Genomic DNA, 22,064 nt, shown 5'->3' with positions numbered 1-22,064 from the left:
GGTTATTCCCTAACCCTGATGGTCTGAGAACAATTCATTCCAACAACCCACAGTTAAAGCATTTAGTTTTAAATGGCAGGTTTGGCTGAACCAGGACAGCACCATCTCTTAGGGTTTATTTGCTAGTTCCACACGGAAATGTCACAGAGGGAGCTGTGCTCAAATTCCAGTTGTTTCCATATAAATTAAAGCATGTTATAGCAGGATGTAAGAGGAGAAGGGAATGGTCTGATCCCTTCACAAAATAGTTATTTTTCTTGGCCCTGACAGAATTCCTGACAGTGATAGTTATATTGTTTTACATGTAACTTCAAAGATTTTTTTCTCTATTGAAAACCCCAAACCTGCTGGAACACATCCCACAGGGAGCCCAAATCCCACAAGCCTGGTAGAGTAGTAATTCCCTCATCTAACAGATTTCCTTCTAAAACAATGGAAAAGTGTAGCCACAGTTGCTTCCAGTTACATGGTAACTGCCATTTTCTTTCTGTTCTTTAATGGCAAGACAGCAAGGAACTGGGCTTTGCTGGGATGTGACTGGGATCCCTGCACCTCCTGCCCTGCCTGTGCAATCCCTGGGCTGTATCAATCAAGAGATAAATTTATTGGCTTACCCAGGAACTTTGGGGTTCCTCAGAATGATATGATCTCCCTGCAGTCCTTCTGGAAGGGTCACGACCTCAGGATACTTGGCCTGTGAATAAAAAGGCTCAAACTGGGTTACAAAAATCACAGCAGATGAGGTGGTTTCCAGCCAGTGCTCCCCAGTCCCAGTGGGTTTCATGAGCTTGTGTGATGATTAACATTAATAGTTAAGAGTAACAATACTGACTGTTTAAAATTCTGACCTGTTTTTTTTTTCTTTAGAGCTCCTTGTGCAAGACCCAGGAAACCCTGAACTTTTTTTTTTAAACTAAGTTCTGTTAATTGCATTTAATAAGACATTATAATGCATCCCCATTTCACCTCCTCCCCTCTGTGAGGGAAGGAACCCGACTGGAACACTGGCTGGAGATCACCAAGCTCCACAGATAGTTTTGGAAGCACAAAGTAATAAAGGCAATGAGACACCAAAATAACCACAGCTACCAAAATATGGGATAATGGAAACGTGATCAAACATAAAACCACTGACTCCTATTAAACTTCCATGTTATTGGGAATTATTTCCAGTTACTACAACATGCAAAGGTTGATTGTTGCTCCATTCTTTTGTCAGTCCCTCTGATATTTGACAGTGTTCAGAATGTGTATCTTGAATTACTCAAGACTCAGAACTTTTGCTAGAACTGGTTTAAAAGCACATAAAAGAAGAGCAGACTTGTAGCTCCATATGGATTCTGTAGGTGACAAGTTACTCAGAGTATGAGGGGATGCACAGACACCAAACACTAAGGAACAACACAACATCCTGCAGGGAATGTGCTGCTGGAAAAGGAAACAGGACGGAGCCAGAGCCTGTTGTCGTGCAGACTCCAGAGCTGTGCCCTGCTCGTCCTGCCTCATGCACTGGACACAGAGCTGTGCTCCAAAACTTGCAGTTTATAAAGTGTGAAAAGTCTCTCAGCCTGAATCATCCCACAGGGCTCCCGGGGCAGGTCTGTAGGAAAAGGAGCAGGAGAGCCGGTCGTGGAGCGGCGCTGGAGAGAATGAGTCCGGTTTTATGGGATTACGCCTCATCTGGCAGAGGGAAATCGCTCCCAGATGTGACCTTGCTCTGGGTTAGGAATTTATGACAAGCTGAAGGGGGGCTGTGCACAATGTGCCAAATGACATAAAACACATGGAATTTGCCAGTTTTAATTTCTACCCAGCATCCAGTACTGTATTTACTGTGGGGATAACAACCAGGATCTATCCTGGGAACAAGGACACGGAAGGGACGATGCGGAGCAGGACAGTGACACTGTGAAAGTGGCTGATCAAGGGTCACTTGCCCAGCAGAGCAGGGATCCTCTTCCAGTTTTACTCCCTGGGGAATTATGCCCCTCTGATAACAATATAAACCAAGTTTTCCAGGCTTTCCTTCTCCCATGTCTCATATCCATTACAAGCCCTCATTTGCCTGGGAGGATCTACTGATCTCTGTAGCTCCAGGCTGCCAATACTAGAAATGCAGGATTAGCTTCTCTCTGGAACTCAGCTCTTGTGTTCCTCATTTACAGGAGATCCCAAGTATCCATAGCTAAGAACTGAGTCATGTTTCACCTTCATCCGCCCATCCCGAGACTTTTGGAATCACCAGAGAAAATAGATCAGAGGAACAAGATAAGAGTTACAAACCCAAACACTGTGAAACACTCCCAGGGGTTTTTTTGGGAGTTCCTGTGTACCTGCCATGACCAGGTGGGTGGTATTTATGTCATATGGAAAACAGAGGCAACTGTTTCCAGGAAAATCCCGGTGTGTGATTTTCTGTGGCAAAGCTCCCCTGTACCTGGGAGAGGTGAGCTCTGCACACAGAGGGTGGGTATTCTCTGCCTTCTGGAAACACCATCAACCTCAATGTCGGGAGAATCCGATCCTGTGTGAAATCCACAGGATTTGGGATAAAATCCAGCCTTTTAGCGGGAAAGGTCATATTTTAGCAATCCACAAAACACACAAAAAGCCAAACCACAAATACCTACATCTCTCCTCACTAAAACCTGAGCCCTGACAGCTGCTCCAGGCCCGGATCCGTGTGAGGATCTCGGCTCTGGTCCCACCTCAGGACAGCTCCTTACAGCAACCACCCCATGGGAGCAGGAAGTGAAGCACCCAGGATTAAGCAGTGACCTTAAACACTGACAATTCAGGGAATAAACCCCGAGAAACGCAGCTGCACGATCTGCCTTTTATATTCCACACGTAGAACGTAATGTCTGAATCCCACAGGTAAAATGTGGGGATCTGGGATGTAACAAACACCAGGCACACGGTGAGCAAAGGCAGAACTGCGATTCCAAACACTTCTGGATGCCACATTACCACCTCATCTTCTCTGCTGAGCAACTTCCCCAAGTTTTCCCCAGGGAAAAGAAAAGCGGAGCAATGACCGGGGTAACAGAATGAGCTGATCCACTGGAAGGTCTCTTGGGAAAGTCAGGAACTCCTGCGGGATCTTGTGAACTGGACCCCAGGCAAGGGAAAGAGATCCCATCAAGTACATGATACCAGATGGGAGAGATCAGCTATGACTGCATTAAGCAAAACCTGCCTTTAATCAAGAAGCATCTTTCCTCAGATGACTTTTAAATGTCAGTTTGTGATCAAAACCAACAGCCCAAGCTATTATTGCTTCTAGACGGAAATGGTTTTTCCAGCTCCTTCAGGAGTCCAAGCAGGGAATCTGATGGGAACTTTTGTCTCAAACAGGAACAGTCTCAAATCACAGAGGGACCATGGGGATGGAATGCTCAGCCCTGCCATGCTCCCATGACAGATTTTACACACACACAGAGCCATCCCAGGGAATACTCTTGCAGGGGCTGTTTTGAACCAAAATATATTATCCTCCAGCTGTTTAGAGCTGCGTTGCAGTTTTCTGCACACTAAATCTCTGCTAAGAAAAACGTTCTGAGTTCCTCAGGTTAAGAGCCATGGCTGGGAATGCAAAGCAAAATTGGCAAGGCAGAGGCTGCAATAAAAGCAGATGAATTTGCTTCTGACCCACTTCGCAAGAAAACACACAACCCTGCTCCCAGCTGGAACAACAGCTCACTGCTACTGCTGAGCTTGGGGTTCTGTAAGAAGGATGTGTATGAAGAGCTGTGCCACCATGAGCCCCTCCATAGGTACAAGCTCCTTCTCAATTTACCAAGGAGGCTCCCTGTGGGCTCTGATTTTGATGATTTGTGTCTAGGGTTTGCTCAGCTAAGGCCACTGAAGTCACAGTTAAGTCACTGGAGGCCTTAATACCAACGCTGACATAACCCGGTAATTCAAATACAGATTATTTATGAATATCATGAAAATTCTAGATATGTAGAATACCAACAATGACCTGATTAAATTCCAGAAGCATCAAACAATCAGTGCCACCGCGCTGCTCCCACTGCCAACGAGCAGGTCAATCCCTGCAGTACCATCCCTTGGGACACCATCCCATGGGACACCATCCCCAGGGGCTCCTGGCCTGAATTCAGAGCCTGTTCTCCAACAAGCTCATTCCCTGGATATAGCAACAGGCTGATTTTAACTTATCTAACTCAGATAACAACAAAAGGAACAATTTTACTCTCACCATAATCAAGTCCTACAGACACTTAAAAGCAGCAACCACCAAGCTGCCAAATGAAAGTAAGTGCAGCAATTACATTTTTGGAAATTAATTTGTATTTCTTCTTTTACTAAGCCTTGTGTGAGCCCAGATAACTACAGGTCCCTTTGGGAGATCTGATCTTACAATTTATCTGTCCTTGATCCACATTGCTAAAATCTTTGGTGCAAACTTTACCAACAACTCTCATCCTCAAGTCACAAACTATGCTAATTTGTAATTAACTGAACCTCACACGTACAATTATCTTCCTAGAAATGTCATTCCAGTGCCTTTAATGAGTTTTAGCTTAAGACTGGACATTTGTTAATGCATTTCAGTTAACTCCAATGTTTTATTCTCTGAGGCAGCTGCCACCAACATGAAAATACAACCAGAATTTACACTTTCCTGTATTTTTAAAGCACAGTGGCAAGCCCTAAGCCAATGGATAATTTCTCTGAGAAATTTAACTTTTTTTGGTACCAACAAGCACCTCAGACTTTGACAGAGGAGAAACCAGTGCAACCCACAAATGAGCAATGCTGTGTCTGAACACAAAAGCATCCTGGATTTTGTTTTCCTTCCTCCCCACTCCCTGACTGGGCAAGAGCAGCACTGCAGAAACTGAGGAACGGGCAGGAACTGAAAACAAGGATGACAGAAAAACCCGCAGTGCAGCCAGAGGAAGATGTAGAAGACAGTCGTGGTTTTGGCAAGGGTTTTGTCTCAAAGTTGCATTTCTTGAGACTTGTTCTGAAGTGAAAATCAACAGGAAAAGTCTGGAATTGTTAGAATACACGAGGAGAGGAGGATCCTGTTGCCCACAGCTGCTGTGAGTTTGTCACCTGCTGAAGCTGCTTGTTTTTGTGTAGAAGATTTTCCTGTACAATGGCAGTGTTTGCATACTTTTCATAGAAAACTGCAAACATTACCAGTGTCATTAAATATTATCCTCAAGGCCTGAAGGGTCTGAACTTTGCCCATAGAAAGCACCACATCACAACAGTCAGAAAAAGACTTCCAGTCTGATGGACTGGAATTACTGAGTCAGAAAGGCAAAAAGCCAACAAAGGGAAAAATCAATGTGCCTTATGTTTGATTAGACCTCACTTCGAGTTTCATTTAAAGGAGATTTTAGGAAGTATCCAAAGAAAGAAACACAGTAATTACAGTTGAAATGTATCAGCCCACTCAGTAAACCCATACTCTGCCTCCTCAGGGATTTGTTCAGCAGCCACCCAACAGAGAACACCAAACAGGAGGGACCCAGATGTTCAGTGTACTCAGCTGATCCCAGTGTTATCAACATAATGTTAATTAGGGGCAAACCAAGCTCCCTCCACTGCTTTAAATCTGGCCAAATAAACACACCCCAGTCCATTAAACAACTACCCAACGCTGACATAAATTGACTGTTCAACCGACCAGCTTTGGCTCCCAAGATTTGTTCCTGGACGTGTAAACTGATGCAAATGTAAAATGAATTAATTTCCTCCTATTTTTAGGAGTTTCAGTCACAAAGGCAACAAAGGTAAAATGCAGACCCATAAAATATCAAAAAACCCAACGAACACAGAAAGCAAAATAACTTTGAGAGAACTGCTTAGAATTTGCTTCCATGGGATGCACTGATGCTGTTTACCTTACAGGACAACATGTTTAAATCTTTGTTTCTTTAGCAGATTAATACTGGAAACAAAGGTCTTTTGGAGCTACTGGGTTATTTGTAAGGCTTAAACATTTATGTTATAAAGGAGAAAACACTTTATCCCAACCCACATATTTTTGGGTTGAAAAACACAGTATCTATATGGCATTTCACATTCTTTCTGGTATCTTTCTGAGGAAGGAAATCCTGTATTATCTAAAATACGTATTTGGTACACAGAATATTGATATATTAACCTTGCAACTTCTGCACAGGGATTTTTGCTTTAGAGGTATGCAACGAGTGGGACAAGAATTAGAAGATGCAGGGACTCCTCAACCTGCTGTTTTTCCCTGGCACAGCCTTTTCCTGTGTGTATGTGTTTGATCCACAGTTTTAAGCTCTCTTTGTAATTTTTTTTGCCATTTTTTTTTAATGAATTTCACTACAGCAATAGAGGAACATTTAGAAAGTGGTTTATCCAGAGTTACACCATTATTGTCTACTATATTTGGAGCAATGCTGTGACTATTCCCTAACTCAGAGCAGTGCAGAGCTGGGATCTCACTCAAAGTCAATATTTGTTTTATTATTTTAGTTTCTATACCTAAGGAAGTTTATCAGCAGCCCAGTTATGGAAGTATCCCAGAATAGCACACTTTGGGAATCAGTGTCCATCATAAGAGTTCCTGATAGATCTTCACAGAATCATTAAGGCTGGAAAAGCCCTCTGAGATCATCGAGTCCATTAACCCAGCACTGCCAAATCCATCACCAAACCATGTCCCCAGGAGCCACAAAATGGTGCAATTAGAGGAAGAAATACAACACACCACTGCTGATGTAGAATTCTACAAATAATTTGAATACTCAGGATTCAAGAAAAACATTTCTCATTCCAGCTTCCCTCTATACTAAAACATGTGGAACAGCAGAAACACTTGATGTCACACAAAATATATCTGTATTTCTCAAAGAGTAGCTGGAACTGCCCAAACCCCACTTGAGCAACTTTAATTTTTACAGTAATTCCACAAGATGCAAATCTGCCTTTCTTGCCTCTCCCCATGCAGAGATCTCTCAGACTTAAAATGGTAAAGGTGTTCAGGAACTAATAATGTTTTAAAGGCCAGCTGAGTGCCACATCAGTTGGATTAACAACATTGATGCTTTGGGGAGGGCTGTGTGTGCTTAAACAATTGTCTCCCACGGGCCCTTTGCCCATGATGAGGTTCAGGTTGAGCAACAGGCACAGAAACACGAGGGAACCTCGAGCCAGCACAGCCCTGCTTGGCCACATCTGTTTTTTCAGGACTAACCCCAAACATCCATGATGGGAATAGGGATTGCTGGAGCATCAGCACCACGTGAAGTTCCCAAAACAACAAAAGTGTGCCCAAAACAACACGTTCTAGGGGAAGATGCTCAAGTGGGGTGTCCCAATGGCTCCTGCATGCCCACTTTCCGTGGATTTGAGAGGACAAACTCAGTTTGGTCTGTGCCTGAAAGATGACAATGGTGTAACCCAAGGTCTTGTCTGGAGACAAAGGGTGTGTTTATCTAAATCTCAGGTAAAGTGTAAACCCACAAACACAGAGGTCAACTCCCATCACATCCTTATCACGTGCTTGGGAAGTTGGCAGTGCTTTCACTTCTGGATAAGTGAAAGTATCAATTTGAAGCAATGGGATATGTGATAAATTACAGCTATGCAAACAGGCTCTTGTATCTCCTACTGCAGAAGAAAAGCCTTGATAAAACCTGTTTTCAAACAATAAAATATGAATTACAGAATTATAAAAAGAAACGTGTCCTTGCACACTATATATATTTTTAATGTCTGCACTGAAAACTGCCTAAAATGTTTTGCAAGGGCTGGAATTATAACATCTTTGAGCATTCAAAGAATGGCCCACTGAAAGTTCAGAGCAGAAAGGATCATAAAAGTCACCATGAAGTTTCTCATTTTGTGCAATTCAAAGAACTGTAATCAAGAAAATATAATGCACTTTCCCCCTTCAACTAAATTACACCCCTCCATTTGCAGGATGGATTTAGGAAGCTTCACCACTCGTAATTATGGTTCAGAATAAACACAGCTCCCACCTTCCCATCTAAGGAAACATGTTCCCCCAGGAAACCAGCCCTGCTGGGGATCTGAGTGATGCAAATCACACAAAACTACCGCTGCCTTCGGGCCCAAGGGACGAGTTGGCAGCAAGGAAAGCACAGTGACAAAGTGGTTTTGTCAACGTGGCAGTGCCAGCACAGCTCACACAGCTCAGATCTGGGCTTTGAAAAGGCAAATCACGAGTGGTGCTGATGACACGAGTGTTTCCCTGTCAGTAGAGGGAGGACGAATTTGGGGGGCAGAGTTGAGGGGCTATAAGTAAGTCTGACAATGGCAAGTAGTGACAAGACAAGGGGGAATGGCTTCCCACTGCCAGAGGGCAGGGTTAGATGGGATACTGGGAAGAAATCCTTCCCTGTGAGGCCCTGGCACAGGTTGCCCAGAGAAGCTGTGGCTGCCCCTGGATCCCTGGAAGTGTCCAAGGCCAGGTTGGACGGGGCTTGGAGCAACCTGGGCTAGTGGGAGGTGTCCCTGCCCATGGCGAGTGTTTGGAACCAGATGATCTTTCAGGTCCCTTCCAACCCAAACCATTCCATGATTCTATAAAGAACTGTCACCCCGGACACCCTGGACAGAGAAAATCTTTGCAAACATTCACCCCAATCTGCCCCCAAGCTCTGGACACGCCTGGTTCCCTCAGGCAGTACGTGCACAGCTGGGTACTCGAACAAAAACCGCTCTGCAGCCACCCAGCTTCAGAGCTGTGCTTTTTATCAGCCCAGAGCTGTAACTCGGGACTTGGTGATCACTTTGCTAAGACTCAGCCTCACATCTGCCTCCTAAAGTTAAGTCAGTGCTCCACACAAGTATCTGAACCCCACTGGAAGCCACTCCCCCCCACAAAGTGCCAGGGAAGTTCCTTTGCTTTGTTCTTTCTTTTCATCTCCCCCCCATCACAGCTTCTCTTTTTTGGCCTCTGCTCCATTTCCACTGCCATTTCTTTTCCTTCTTTCACATTTCCATAACATTGTTATTTTTCACGCTTGACTCAGTCATGGCTCTACATGATTCAGTTTGTCACTATGTTCACAACGTGGCTATTAATTTTCCATATTTTTTGTATTTTCCTCATTGGATCTAGAACAGAAGAGCCAAACCAGCATCACCAAAGCCCGAGTACACATAATACTGTGTCTCTTATAAAGCATTTCCTTTCAGTATCAATCTCTCATATGGTAACCATGTGTTTATCTGCAACTTAATTACAGCAAACTGGGAATAAATTAAAATACATACTTAGAGGTTTCTTTTTTTGTGAGGAAAAATAAAATTAAATGAACATGAAACCTCAGAAAGAATAGGAAGGGGTAGATCATGAACACTTAGGGAACACAGAAGTTGCAGATGCTTTTTCTTTGCTTTTTGCTTGCTGGGCAAGAGAAAAGTTTTCTCTCCAGTATTTCTCTTTAAAATTGTTGAGGCAAAAGATTTCCACTAGTTTATGAAAGTTTTAAGCTCCCCATTTCTCTAGCTTAAAATTCTAGGGCTTATTTGGCATTTTATTCAACTTTTAAAATGCACTGTCTCAGTACTAAGATGGCTGTAGAGCCCCCCCTGCACAGGTATTGGCACAGCTCCAATTCCAGGGAATCTGAACTGATTTGGATTTTGTGGGAGAGCAATGACACTGCACCTGGGCATTCATTTTGGTGGAAATTCCCAGTGCACCAGTAGAGCTCAGTAGTTCTGTTCTTCCTCCACAACTTCACGGACATACTACATTTCATTATATTGTATTTGAACCCCCTGCCCTCCCTCTGAAGCCAAATATAATTAAATACTTCTTGATGATAAACTTTGCATAAAACACTGCGTGGAAATCAGGAGAAATGTCTAATTTAGCAAGAGATACTGAGCAGCCAAGGACAATACAGAGATGAAAAATTATGAAAGGAAAAAAAGATGTCATATTGAAGAACAGCATGAAGTATCAACAACTTGGGAAGAAATAATTGGGAGCCAATTTTTTAATAATCTGAAGGAAGTAGACTGCAGAAAGGGCATTTTTAGGACAGAAATTAAGCCAAGTTTGTGTTTTCTTCCATTACAACAGAAGCAAGATACTTAATAGATCATTACATTTTTTTTCGGTACAGAAGATGCTGCAAGAGTCTCACTAACCCTTTTTGATGTCCTAATAAAAGGGTCCAGAATCACATAAAGCAACTTGGATTTGAAATACCACAGAAAAGCTGATTATTGAGTGTGAGCCAACTTGCTTTTGTACAGTTTACATTACGAAGCTCATCCAGACAGCAAAACTTAAACATAATATAAATAAAAGCATCTGAATTTAGTTAATGACTTGGCTCTGAAGCTGGGTTAGTTTTTTCCCAAGTAGCCAGATTAATTTAAAAAATAAATCACAGGACACAGTGAAGACCATCTAGCTCATCTAAATTAGCTCAAGGTTAGACATTTACTTTTTTCAAAAGTGTGATTAAAAAGGTTTTTAGACAAGATACTCAGCTTATGCTGATCATTCACTGCTGTGGTTATTTCAGCTTGACTGGGGGTCAGGTGGAAGGGAGAAGGGCACAGTTAAGACAGAAGTCAGTGAACTGTTGTTACTCAACAAAACTCCATTCATTTATACAATTAGAAGAAGCAGTTGCCCACTGGTCCAGTACCTGGAGATCTGTTATCCCTAGAAAGGTACCCGACTAATAAAGTTTGGTTATTATAACTTATTTATTAACACTGCCAATTGATAATAGATCAGGTATAGGAACAGTGTTGGAAGTCCTGTTCAAATCAAGCTCAGAGAGCTGCCTTTCTCAGTGTCTGAAGAGTTATTTGCTTCTGTATGGGCAAAATTGATCTTACCTGCTAAAGACATGTATCCATAGACCCACCTGGAACATCTAAAATACTCATTTTCATTTCTCACCAGGAGATAAATCGTTTGAAAGGTCACTCTCTTGTCACTTAGAGCAAACTGTCCAGGAGCAGAGAGGGGTTTGGGCAATCAGTATCTCTCAAATCTGCTTAGACCACCACCTTGACCTCATGAGAAAGTTGTAGCTGTACCATAACCTTCACTGAACACCAGTGACAAACCTGGGTTTGCACAAAAGCAAATAAAAGCCTCCTATGTGTGACTTGCACTCAAAAATAAGGATATGCTCCTTCTCGTAGTTGCACCCAGATTTGATATCAGTGGATTAAAGGTACAATTCCTACTGCATGTAATATAATAAAATCCATTTATCCAGCCTCCATAAAGACCAGATTTTCCTTAAACATACACAGATATGTGTGTAAAATACATCCTCATATAAATCAGTGTCCACTCTCCCAAGTACCATTGTAGCATTATTAATATTCTTCCTGAATATCAGAAAAAGGTTTAACATCTCCATTAGGTAAAAAGTGAAGTTTTCTATAGAAAACATGTCCTGTAGGTACACTGAAATCTTTCCCACAAGACACCCTTTTTAATGGTTCTGCAAAGCACTACATTTTGGACAGACCTCACAGAAATTTGCCACCCAGTGGCTTTCATTTGTCTGGTTATTTACAATTATCAGCTCCTTACGTGAAAATAAATATTAACATGAAATGCTAAAGTGCCTGTTGCTTTCAACAAGGGCAGGAACTGGTCAAGTTGAAAAGCCCCTGAAAGCTTTAAACCCACTGAATTCCTTCCATGGAATCCCCAAATACGGTTCTTCACCTCTGGCTGTCAAAAGCATGACCTTTCAGTTCTCCAGACACATTCTCAGCACAAACAAGAGGGACACAGGAAATATTCTTGAGAAGACCCAAACATCTACAAGAAGAGATTTATCAGTTGAAAATTATTGTATGCCCAGGGGTGTGAAATTGGCACTCCACTTAAAAACGACAGGTTTGTAAAAATGGTCAACTCTCCTCAAACTTTGATTCACTCAGTGACTTCAGGAAGAAAGCAGCAACTCCCCAAAAAACCAAAACAGAAGCAAAAAAAAGGAATACTGAAAACCTGTAACTGTTCAGAGTGCAAGTCTATGCTATACCTTAGAACAAATCTCTCACAACAAGCATGATTTTGACTCAAATATCTGTGTACTGCCAAGGACAAAGGAATTTAGGGCAGTGATGAGAATTCTTTAGTGTTTCCAGCAGGACAAATCACAGGCAGCTGCCAGGCAACAACATATCCTTATGCTCCACCTTATTTGGGTTGCACTGCCCAGGAATGTTCTGTGATGTGTGTGGATAAATATTTGTTTTATTGCTAGGTACTGACACAACACAAAAAGCACTGATAATACTTAGAGTAGCTGCCAGTGCAACTCATTCACTCTCAATGCAAACCTGGGGCATTTCATCGTTTGAATTTAAATTGCTGGCCTTGCAGAAACACTTCAAAACTGTTGGTAACAATATGTTTTGTTCTGGTAAAAGTCCAGCTGAAAGGAAATCAGTTAATATAAAAAGCTTCTCTTTTTTTCTTAGTCAGTTTTTCAAGCTTAGGTGTTTTTAAAGCCCTAAGGAGGCGACACAAACATTCCTGCACATAAACCCGGTGTATGTTTGATGTTTTCATTTTAACAGCTGTGCACTAACAAGAGGTTAGTCCTGTAGGATAATGGACCAGGTGGGTCCTGGAGCACCAGCCTTTCCCAGACTGTGCTCTTACCCAGCGGGATTTGAGGAAGCGCAAGGAGCCCTCAAGCCCTCATCCCAAATTCCTCCACAAACCCTCCTCGCAGCTCCCGACTGTTTTCCACGCAGAGCCATGGCAAGGTGCCCCCGTTTGGCCGGAGCTCCTGCGACTCCCGACGGGATGATCCTGGATGGAGATTGTGGAATGACCTCAGGGCTGCTGGAATTCTCTGTGCTCTGTAATACTAAGTAGAACTGCGCTCAAGTATCAGTGAGCTGCTCAGTGATCCCACAGGGGGATTATTAGTGGGTCATTAGTGAGGGGAGTTTGGGAAGGGACACCTGATGGCAGAGGTATTTCCCTTTTTTCTGTGGAATCAGCACCTCTGGAAAGGGGCACGTCCTGCCTTCCAGGCTCTGACCTGATGGCCTGACAGATGAACTAATTGCATAAGCATATGATTGATTATTCATTCTATTAATAAATGCCAGAGACTATTTGGGTAACCAACATCTTAAGTTTCCACACAAAGTATGAGCAATAATTAATAAGATTTTTTTTTATCGTACCCTTTCAATATAAGCAACACTGCAGACATTTCCAGCATTCTAATTCAAGCAGCAATTACTGAATCTGTAATTATTTGAGTATATTAATGAAACAAACAACCAAGTTGTATGAGAAGAACCAAAAATCCAATGTTTGATTTTATTGTATTCTCTTACGTGGAGAAAAAGGAGGAGAGAAGTAACAATAACAAAACAGAAAAAGAAAAAGGATTTTAAAAAAAGGGGAAAAGGGGCAAGTTCAAGGGAACAAAGATTAAGATCAAAATATCTGTTACTAAAGGACAAAGGAGTAAAAACAGTTCAAGAAAAAGGAAATTGAAGCAACAGACAAAAGGAAGAGTTTCATTACTAGAATTTAAACATGCAGTTATCCCCAGCTCATATAAAAAGACAAGGATGTCTTTTTATGCCCTCAGGCTCCATTTCCAAACCCAAGCTGAGTCTCACAGCAGGAGCTGTAAGGTACACACAGATAATCCCATGGAAAAACTTGAGAAGAAAGGCAAACACTATATTGTTATTTAAAATGTAGTTCTGGATTACTTCAATGTTCATTTTTTCCGCTGTAAAAAGACCTCTGGATGACTCTTCCCAAACACACTGCAAATCACATTTGAGGCCTCCAGCATATTCCTCACCTTTGGCTTTTTCTATTTCCCCCCTCTCTGTTTTGGAATCAGCTCTTGCACTTCTTGCAGCTGCCCCTGCCAGTGCAGAAGCAGCACTGTCTAGACTATGAACATATTTGCGACTCTTAAAAATTATTCCAGTTATAGCTCTACAGCTCCTAGACCTCCAAAATCCCATTTCTCATTTCCAGCATATCCCACTGCCCTGGGATTCAGAATTACTAATTCAGAATTACTGTCTAATGCTTATTAACACATAGGATCCTTCCTGCTAATTTCCACGAGCCAAAAATATCATAATGTTCAGTTACCAAAGTACTCGTTGTGAATACAAAATAAAATGTCCCAACTCTCTGAAACAAAACTGGTTTATTCGCCCTTTACAACTCACATTGTGTAATAGAAGTAAAGGCCAGAAACAAAGAAAAAGTAGCAAATAAATCATAGAATAATAGAATATCCTGAGTTGGAAGGGACCCAGAAAGATTACTGTGTCCAGTTCCTAAAGAATTAGATATCAAAGCCTGCTCTAAAATATAGTAATATTATATTTTAGACTAGTATGATTTTAATTTATGACACCATTCAAAGAGTTGGTAAATTGATGATTCTTATACTAAAATATGGTTTGTTTTAATCAAAGCTTTTTAATACTTACTAATTAAAAAATACCTTGCACTCCCTTGCAAGTTGTTGGACTGTTTTATGGCAAAGCTGTGAGTTAGTTTTAGCAAACTCAATCTTTTAAAAATTCACTCATAAAAGGAAAAAAGGCAATTGAAGCATTCCAGATACTTAAGCACTTAAAACTCAAGTTACCTCACAACTGATGTGCTTGTAAATGGATTATGAACAGAGCAGTGCAGAAGAGGCAAAATGTTTCAAAATAGAAAATGAGCAACTGATAAAGAGGAAATAAGTTTAACACACTCAGAGTTGCTGCAAACACACTCCAACCTGCCAGTAAAATAATAAATCAATGTTACTGTACACAAACATCATGTTCCCAAATACGGTCCATCTCGTCTCAGACTCATTACTCCACTTTCTATATCCCAGCATTTCCCAACGTGACAAACAAGGAACTCCAGCATTACTGTCACACCTTTCATTGTGACTCCTGCAGGAGTGGGACATTTCCTAAGGCTTCCCAAAGCACTTGAGCACTGACACTGGGGAAAGGGAAATGCTCAGAGGTCAAAAACTCTGCTCAACTTCCCCACAGAGCTGCTCTCCAGGCAGCAGTGCCAAAGGCTGGAACACCTTTCTGAGGAAGAAGCTCTGGCAGGAGCAGCCCCGTGAGGGCCGGGCTGGGCTGAGCCACCGCTGAGCCACGGAGAGATTTTGGGTGAGACATTAATAGAAAACTTGGATGTCCTTCCTACTGCAATTAAACAGTATCTCAGTCCTGGAGTGGTTGATTTTTATCCAGATTGTCATTTTCCAAAAGAAATAACTTGGTTTCAAAACAAAGAGCCCCGGGCTGTGCAAGCATTTACACAGGGGACAGTGCAAGACCAAGGTTGGGCTTGGAGACACAACAGGAATCACCAGTTCCAAGGGAACCCCTCTCGCTCTCCCCAGCCCCAAACTTCTCATCAGCATCTTGTATCATGAAAACAAAACTCAGTGTTTCAGAAATAACTCATTTTTCAGTACTTTGATGAGCCCTCCAGTCAGCGAAGGGAAGGGAACACACAGGATTTAATGTGAAGAACAGATAGAAATCATCATAAAAATGTAAATTGGCAAAGTCTCTCCGAGCTCTGAGAGAAGCCCAAACAACGCCAATGTTCTTCTTCAACAAGACATGTTTATACACCACACACAGAGTCATCCAGAATAACAGAACCTACGGAAACAGAGGAGTTTTTTTATTTTTAACATTTCCCTCATGAAGATGACACGGGGGGGAACTGTACTGGAGTATCAGGAAATACACAACTCCTTTGGCCACAAATGCTGGTCAGATCATAAAAAAAAATATAATTAATCACTTCATGGGGCGTTTTCAACTTGTACTCAATCCTGAATTTTGTGCACTGTGGAATTATAAATATCTAGAAATGTGATAACCATAAAAATAGCAGTACAGTATTAAAAGATACATTTAAAAATTAGATTTGTCTACAAACACACACACACACACACACATCTTCTGCCATTTCCCCCCTTCACATTCTCACTGGGAGCTGCAGAATTGCTGTACAAGTAATTTTTGCCACTGTCCACTAATTCACCCAAACAAACCATTTGATGCTACTGTTTGTAATGGGAAAAACATGAATCAACAGGCAAAGACAACTAATTTTTAGATTTAAAAGGAAACCACAAGCAAACTTTGTTATCCTCCTCAAAGCATCCTCTTGCTCTGGCTGCCAACTAATCCTTCTTTTAGACTAAAATACTTCAAAATATTTGTGTCCTCAGTCTACATCTCCTTCCTGAGACAGTCTCTCAGTGGAGAGGCATCCTGCTATTAATTCCTACTCGATATTAAAAGGGGAAAACATCTGAGGCACCAAACAACTGATAGGAGCAGAAAGCCACAGGAACCCAACCATGTGTCCCCGCTGACATCTCAACCCAAGAGTTTTATCCGTAAGACCAGCTATTTGTTTCCTCACATCACTGCTGATACAATCTAAGGTGGCAACATTATCAATTATCAGTTTATAAAAAGATGCATCCTCTTTTTAGAGAAGTTTAGAGTGTTCTATGTGGACACTTTTTTGGCCACTTCGCCTAGAAATGGAAAGTAAAGGGAGAACGAATGAAAAAGGGCAAACAAATAGGGAAAGATCATTAGAATAATTACCTATTCTTATTTTTAATGAATTCTAAACAATCTGTTTTCAGTATTTACACACAGATAAAGTGTTATAATTTTTCTATATTTAAATTTCTGTATTTAAAATACAGATTTTCTGTATGTTCATTATAGCCCAGTCTTTATTTAAGAGAACCACTGTCCCTGTGGTCTGGGATGATGTACTTGCCTATGGAAAAAATGGAATATAAGAAGCAACGTCAGGACATGAACGAAAACTCACAGGATGCTTATGGCACTCTGTTAGAAACTTAACAACTGGTTAGGTTGCTTTGGCCTTCAAAATTTGAAAGATTCTGAATTCTTTGTAGTTTACGTGTGAAAACTATTTTTATGATAGAATTCCACAGGGAAAACCTCTTAGAGGGTATTTCTGAGCAATAAGAAATTTATTGGGATGAAACCAGTAATGTGGTGGGGTTTTTTTTTTCTGAAAATCTCAGAACAATGTTTTCACTAAAGATTTATATACCCATAATTCAATGGGCAGTTACCAAAATAAAGATCCAAGTCTGTAATCTTACAGAGGTTCAAAAAGTATTTGTATAAAGAGTCTTCGGTTTATACAAAGGTCTGGTACAGAAGAAATCAGAGATAATATTTTGTGAACTATGGCAAGGACAAAAAAAAAAATCCAATGACTCCATCTTCTGTATTTCTGCTGCAAAATATGATTATCTGACAAAATTTAGAAACCTCAAAATTATTGATGGGTAACAATGCTCAACAGAGGCACATGAGAAAGCCCAACCCCCAAACCAAGCTCACTGTGCTATCTGGGACACACAGAAGTCGTGCTCAGTTGTTAAGTATTTTGGAAAAATACAAGTCAGCAAATACCTGCAATAGAACTGCCCGAAATATAGAGAAGTGTCACCATTTGAACCCCCCCAAAAAAAGAAGTTATTCTATTTGAAAGGGAAGACAGAAGGACAGGGGAAATCTTACATGTTTACATAATTATAACGGCCAGGGTTTTAAAGCTGTATTTATTCAAGGTAGGTGGGCAAGTTGCTTTGGAACATCACAGGGAACAGGCTTTAGGCAATGATATAATAAAAACTCGACTGAATTTCCTCACTGTGTACGTAGTTATAGGCAATATGTGAAACACACTGGCCTCAAATTTCAGGCAGCTCTGAAGAAAGCCTTTACAAATTCCTTCCATCTGTCTATTCACTGGCATTTTAGATTAAACACGAGAAAAACCCACCACAAACTAAACACGGGAGTGAATGGAAACCTAACCAAGAGGTGCCAAGTTGGGGAAAGAATTAATGCCCTCAGAGAATTAATACTAATGAGTCAACCTGAGTAATAAACCCATCGGGACGAACAAGGAACTAATATTTTAGATATTCCATTACTGCAGTGAAGAACTGAAATTGGGATGCAGATACAGTGGAAAATGAAGCTTTTCTAGGTAAACAGATCCCAGCTACACACACCTCATATTGCAATTTTAGGTTTATTCCCACCTAATGAAGTACCCAATGCTTTTTGCAATGTATTGTTAACATCCTTAAATACGTGAGGAAAATCTGTGTTGAAATCTCTTCAGGTTTAGCAGCAACATTTTCTCTTTTCCTATATTTATTTTTTTTTTCCTTAAGGATATCCATGACCACTGATTACAACAAGGAATGCAGTAACGGCTACAGGTTTCAGAAATGCCAATCCCAAATTCCACATCTCATGTTCTGTGCCGACTTTACCAGTTATAAATTTTTTCCCGCCGCTGCTATTTTTTTCCAACTATAAACTTCTGGGTTTGATTAAAACAAAAAACAAAACCACATGAGTAATTTCAAAGTTTAGGATTCCAGCTTTGTCTCTGATCAAAATCAGCCAGCAACTGCAAAGATTCATCATGACAACTAAGAGTAAAGCAATTTAAAAAAAATCATTCCATTCTCTTATTTTTCATTGAAAGGTTAAAAAAGAACTGCTTGTAATTTTCAGTGTTGTCTCTTTTCCTTCCAATTCCTGAACAAAGTAGAAATAGCTTTACATTCCTGAATGTGGGTGTGGTTTTTGACTCACAAAGATAATATTTTCATCAGTGCTCTGGGAATAAATTAAATAATAGATCCAACTTCAACACAGCCCTTCTGTAAATAACATAGTAAAACAGGAGGCATAAGAAAATGTGCATTAATGATAACATGGGAGAAAGCTATTAAAAACAAGGATGACTGGGGAACATTTAAAGCTATAGAATGTACTCTTGGTGCTGGGTGAGACATGGAAACAGGATAAAATGCAGAGGTTTGGTGTTCCCCCTCGATAACGAAATTGATATAATTCATAACAGCTCTGCATTTGTGTGGCTGCTGCTCACCTCTGGCACCATGAGGAAGAGACCACAAAGAGTTTCAGAACACTGGAGATAACAAAAGGAAAACCTTGTATATGCAGGTGGCCCTCCCTCCCCTGTTGTGCCACTCACCAGACGGCAACAGGGACAGGCAGAATATCCCAGAATTAAAAAGGGAGGAGGGGTAGTATCAGTTTTCCTTTGATGCTCCAAGGAAAAATGACAGGACAACAATACCATAATTACTAAATAAAGGTAAAAAGTCTGCAAAACTAGGTCAACAGGGAAGCTACAAACCTTGGCAGGCTGTACATTTTGAAATGGCTGAGAAAAGAACTTGTGAGGGGAAAAGAGGAGCAGAAGGAATAAAGGAATATAATAAGGGAAAGCAAGTAATGCGATCTGGGCAGCCAAGAGAAGTTGGGTAAACTCTGTCCTTGATGTTTTTTGAAACCAAGAGAAAAAAACCCTGTTGTGAGTTCAGCCTTCACCTGCTCTGGGCAGCAGGTTGGACTCGCTGACCCCTGGGAACACTCACTCTGTGGGAGCTCAGGAGGACAGTCAGGCAGTGCTGGGAGTTACCAGGGGACTGAAGGAAATGTGTCCTTCCCTCCACTCTGCTCAGCCAGGTTATCCCTGGCACTGAATTGGCTCAGTGAAGGCTGTTCCTGCTCCAGTTTAGTTTGGCCACCATGCAGATGAAGATCCCATTTTTAAAAGGTCTGATGTACAGCTGAGGTTTCCTGGTCTCTGTATGCCGTGATCATAAACAGTTACTTCAACTCTTCTTTCTATACTCTGGACTCTTCAACTCCATACTTTCTATACTTCCTAAGTTGGCTTAAGAATTTTTATTTTTAAGATGTCCTCCTATTCCTTCAGCCTTCTGGCTTTCTTCCATGACTAAGGTATTACACTTCAGGCACTCTGAAGACATTTAAGAAACAGATGTTATTCCTCCTCTGTTTCAGGATGCTCCCTGTATTTAAGTGGCCTTTCAGATGGAATTTGAAAATCCATGAGCCCTCCTCAGCATCACAGATTCTGTTATATTAACTTGTACATTAATTTTACCCTCTCTGAGGTTTAGAACAGACACACAGTAGTGAATGTTTTTCCTCCCACCATCAGCTCCCACAGAAAGAAGCAAAATTGATAAAAGGGAAAATAACAACAGTCCTATTGCACACTGACTAATATCTCTTGTTGTGAAAGGAAAAGAGGCTACTGATGCCCTCAGGAAATTCAGAAAAATTACCATTTGCTGTTGTGGAGTAGAAAGCTACACTTAGGGGAGGAAGAAGCAGCAGTGGCCACTCTCATTTTGGAAGCAATTCCATAAGATCACAAAATATTATTTGCTAGTTGACAAATATTCTTCTATTTCCTCCTAGTACAGGGGTAGATATCACAAGAAAACAAGTTTTATCTAATATTGCTGTCTCAGGAAATGGCTGCAAACATACAGATGTAGAGGAGAGCAATACATCATTGATGCTGGATGTAGTTCTAAAACTCTGTGGGAATCAGTTGAATATATATATATACATATATATATATATATAAATACATATACACACATCATGTAAAGTCTGTGTTTCAATCCATTCTGTGCCAAGAGCACCAATACTTAAGAAATCCAACTTTTTGGGACAAAGGGCTATAGTTTCACTACCCCCTGAGGGGAACAAGTTCTGTTGGTATCCCAGAAGGAAGTGTCCTGCTGTTGCTCCATATTGCCCTGACTAGGCTGCTAACACTATGGACATAAGGAATATTCATATGGCATGTGTTTAAAAAGCACACTCGCTCTTATACACCCCCCCCAGTATAGTTTTTAAAAGATTCTAATTCTTTATTTCTACTTCATGTGGCGACAGATCAGAAAACTCCAGCAGGAATAGTGAACAGATTACAATTACTAACAATACCTAGAATTAAAAAAACCATAACTTTATACCAGCGTGGGGGCCAGGAGTGTTGCTGCCTTAACTCATGGGATCCACAGAAGTGAGATTTAGATCAATGTCTGAAAACCAGGTCTTTTGATCAATGTCTGAAAACCAGGTCTTTTGAGGAAGAGATAGAAAATAAATTTATTTCAACTGTATTGAATTGCTCAAAACCCCTTTGCCACTACTGGTTGTCATCTAAGAGGCCCAGTGAGAGATGTTATGAGAAACTGTTGTAACCACTATAAACAAGCCTGATGCCAACCCAAATTCTAATCCCTCTTTTTGACGGAAGAAGATTCCCTTGAACAATTTCCACAATTTCAGCAAAGCAAGAGGGAAAGCCTTGTCCCTTTACAAATAACAAGGAAAAGAGAACAGCCTATGTTTTAAGAAGAATCCATGCCAGAGGCTCCAGGCTCTCACATCCATTTCTCACATCCTATGGCTCTTGCTCAAAACACGAACCAACAGTGGCAGTTTGTCCTAAGATATACAGTAATAAAAAGTTACTCTAATTATTAGTCACTGCTTACTCTGTGTCTCTTCTTCCCTCAAAGGAGACCACTCCACATTAAGGCACCTTAACAGACTGCAAGATTCCCATTGCATAACTCACTCCAGTGCCTGGCCATGCATGTGGGACAGACAGGCATAAAGTACACGCACATGAAGCAGATTCTGGCACCTGGCTCTGCTCTCAGAGTCAACTATTCCCATAAACACAAGCAAGGATTAGATCCCTGAGGATACAGCAGCGTTTTTCACTCAAACAGAAACTGCCTGAACTGCCTGTGTCCAAAATCATTTGCAAGGACATCCCAGTCTGAAGGTTTAGCAGAATATACAGTGTTTTTTCTTTAGTTATTATGACAGGTAAGTTTGTGTGGAAGATTTTAATGTAAATAACAGTATTAAAACAATATTTAACAAAATTAAAACTAACATCTAATTATTGAAATGTGGCAGATGATATCCATTCTCAGACAACAGTTTTCCAAACTAAAAATCCCAAACACTCCCAATACCACATAACAATGGGTTGGTCTTTAACAGCTCATACAATTTTCAAGTGTCACTGCTCATTGTAGGAAGGTGTAATGCCATTTTCATGAAGAGGGAACTGTGTCTTTGCAGATCCCTCCAACTGCCTT

General features: G+C 41.0%; 1 protein-coding gene across 2 annotated transcripts in view; it reads right to left on the bottom strand.

Annotated features, from left to right (window-relative positions):
* Positions 1-22,064, bottom strand: part of CENPP (centromere protein P) — a 129,088-nt gene that overhangs the window by 1,622 nt on the left and 105,402 nt on the right. For both annotated transcript variants that reach the window (XM_017819889.1, XM_017819888.1), the window contains exon 8: positions 615-694. In XM_017819889.1, the coding sequence (XP_017675378.1) occupies positions 615-694 (80 nt within the window). The remainder of the gene's footprint in view (positions 1-614; positions 695-22,064) is intronic.

This window comes from Lepidothrix coronata, unplaced genomic scaffold (assembly GCF_001604755.1).
Source record: "Lepidothrix coronata isolate B3197 unplaced genomic scaffold, Lepidothrix_coronata-1.0 Scaffold78, whole genome shotgun sequence".
Lineage (NCBI taxonomy): Eukaryota > Metazoa > Chordata > Aves > Passeriformes > Pipridae > Lepidothrix > Lepidothrix coronata.
Note: the sequence above shows the minus strand (reverse complement) of the source record. Positions and strands in the feature narration are given on the sequence as shown.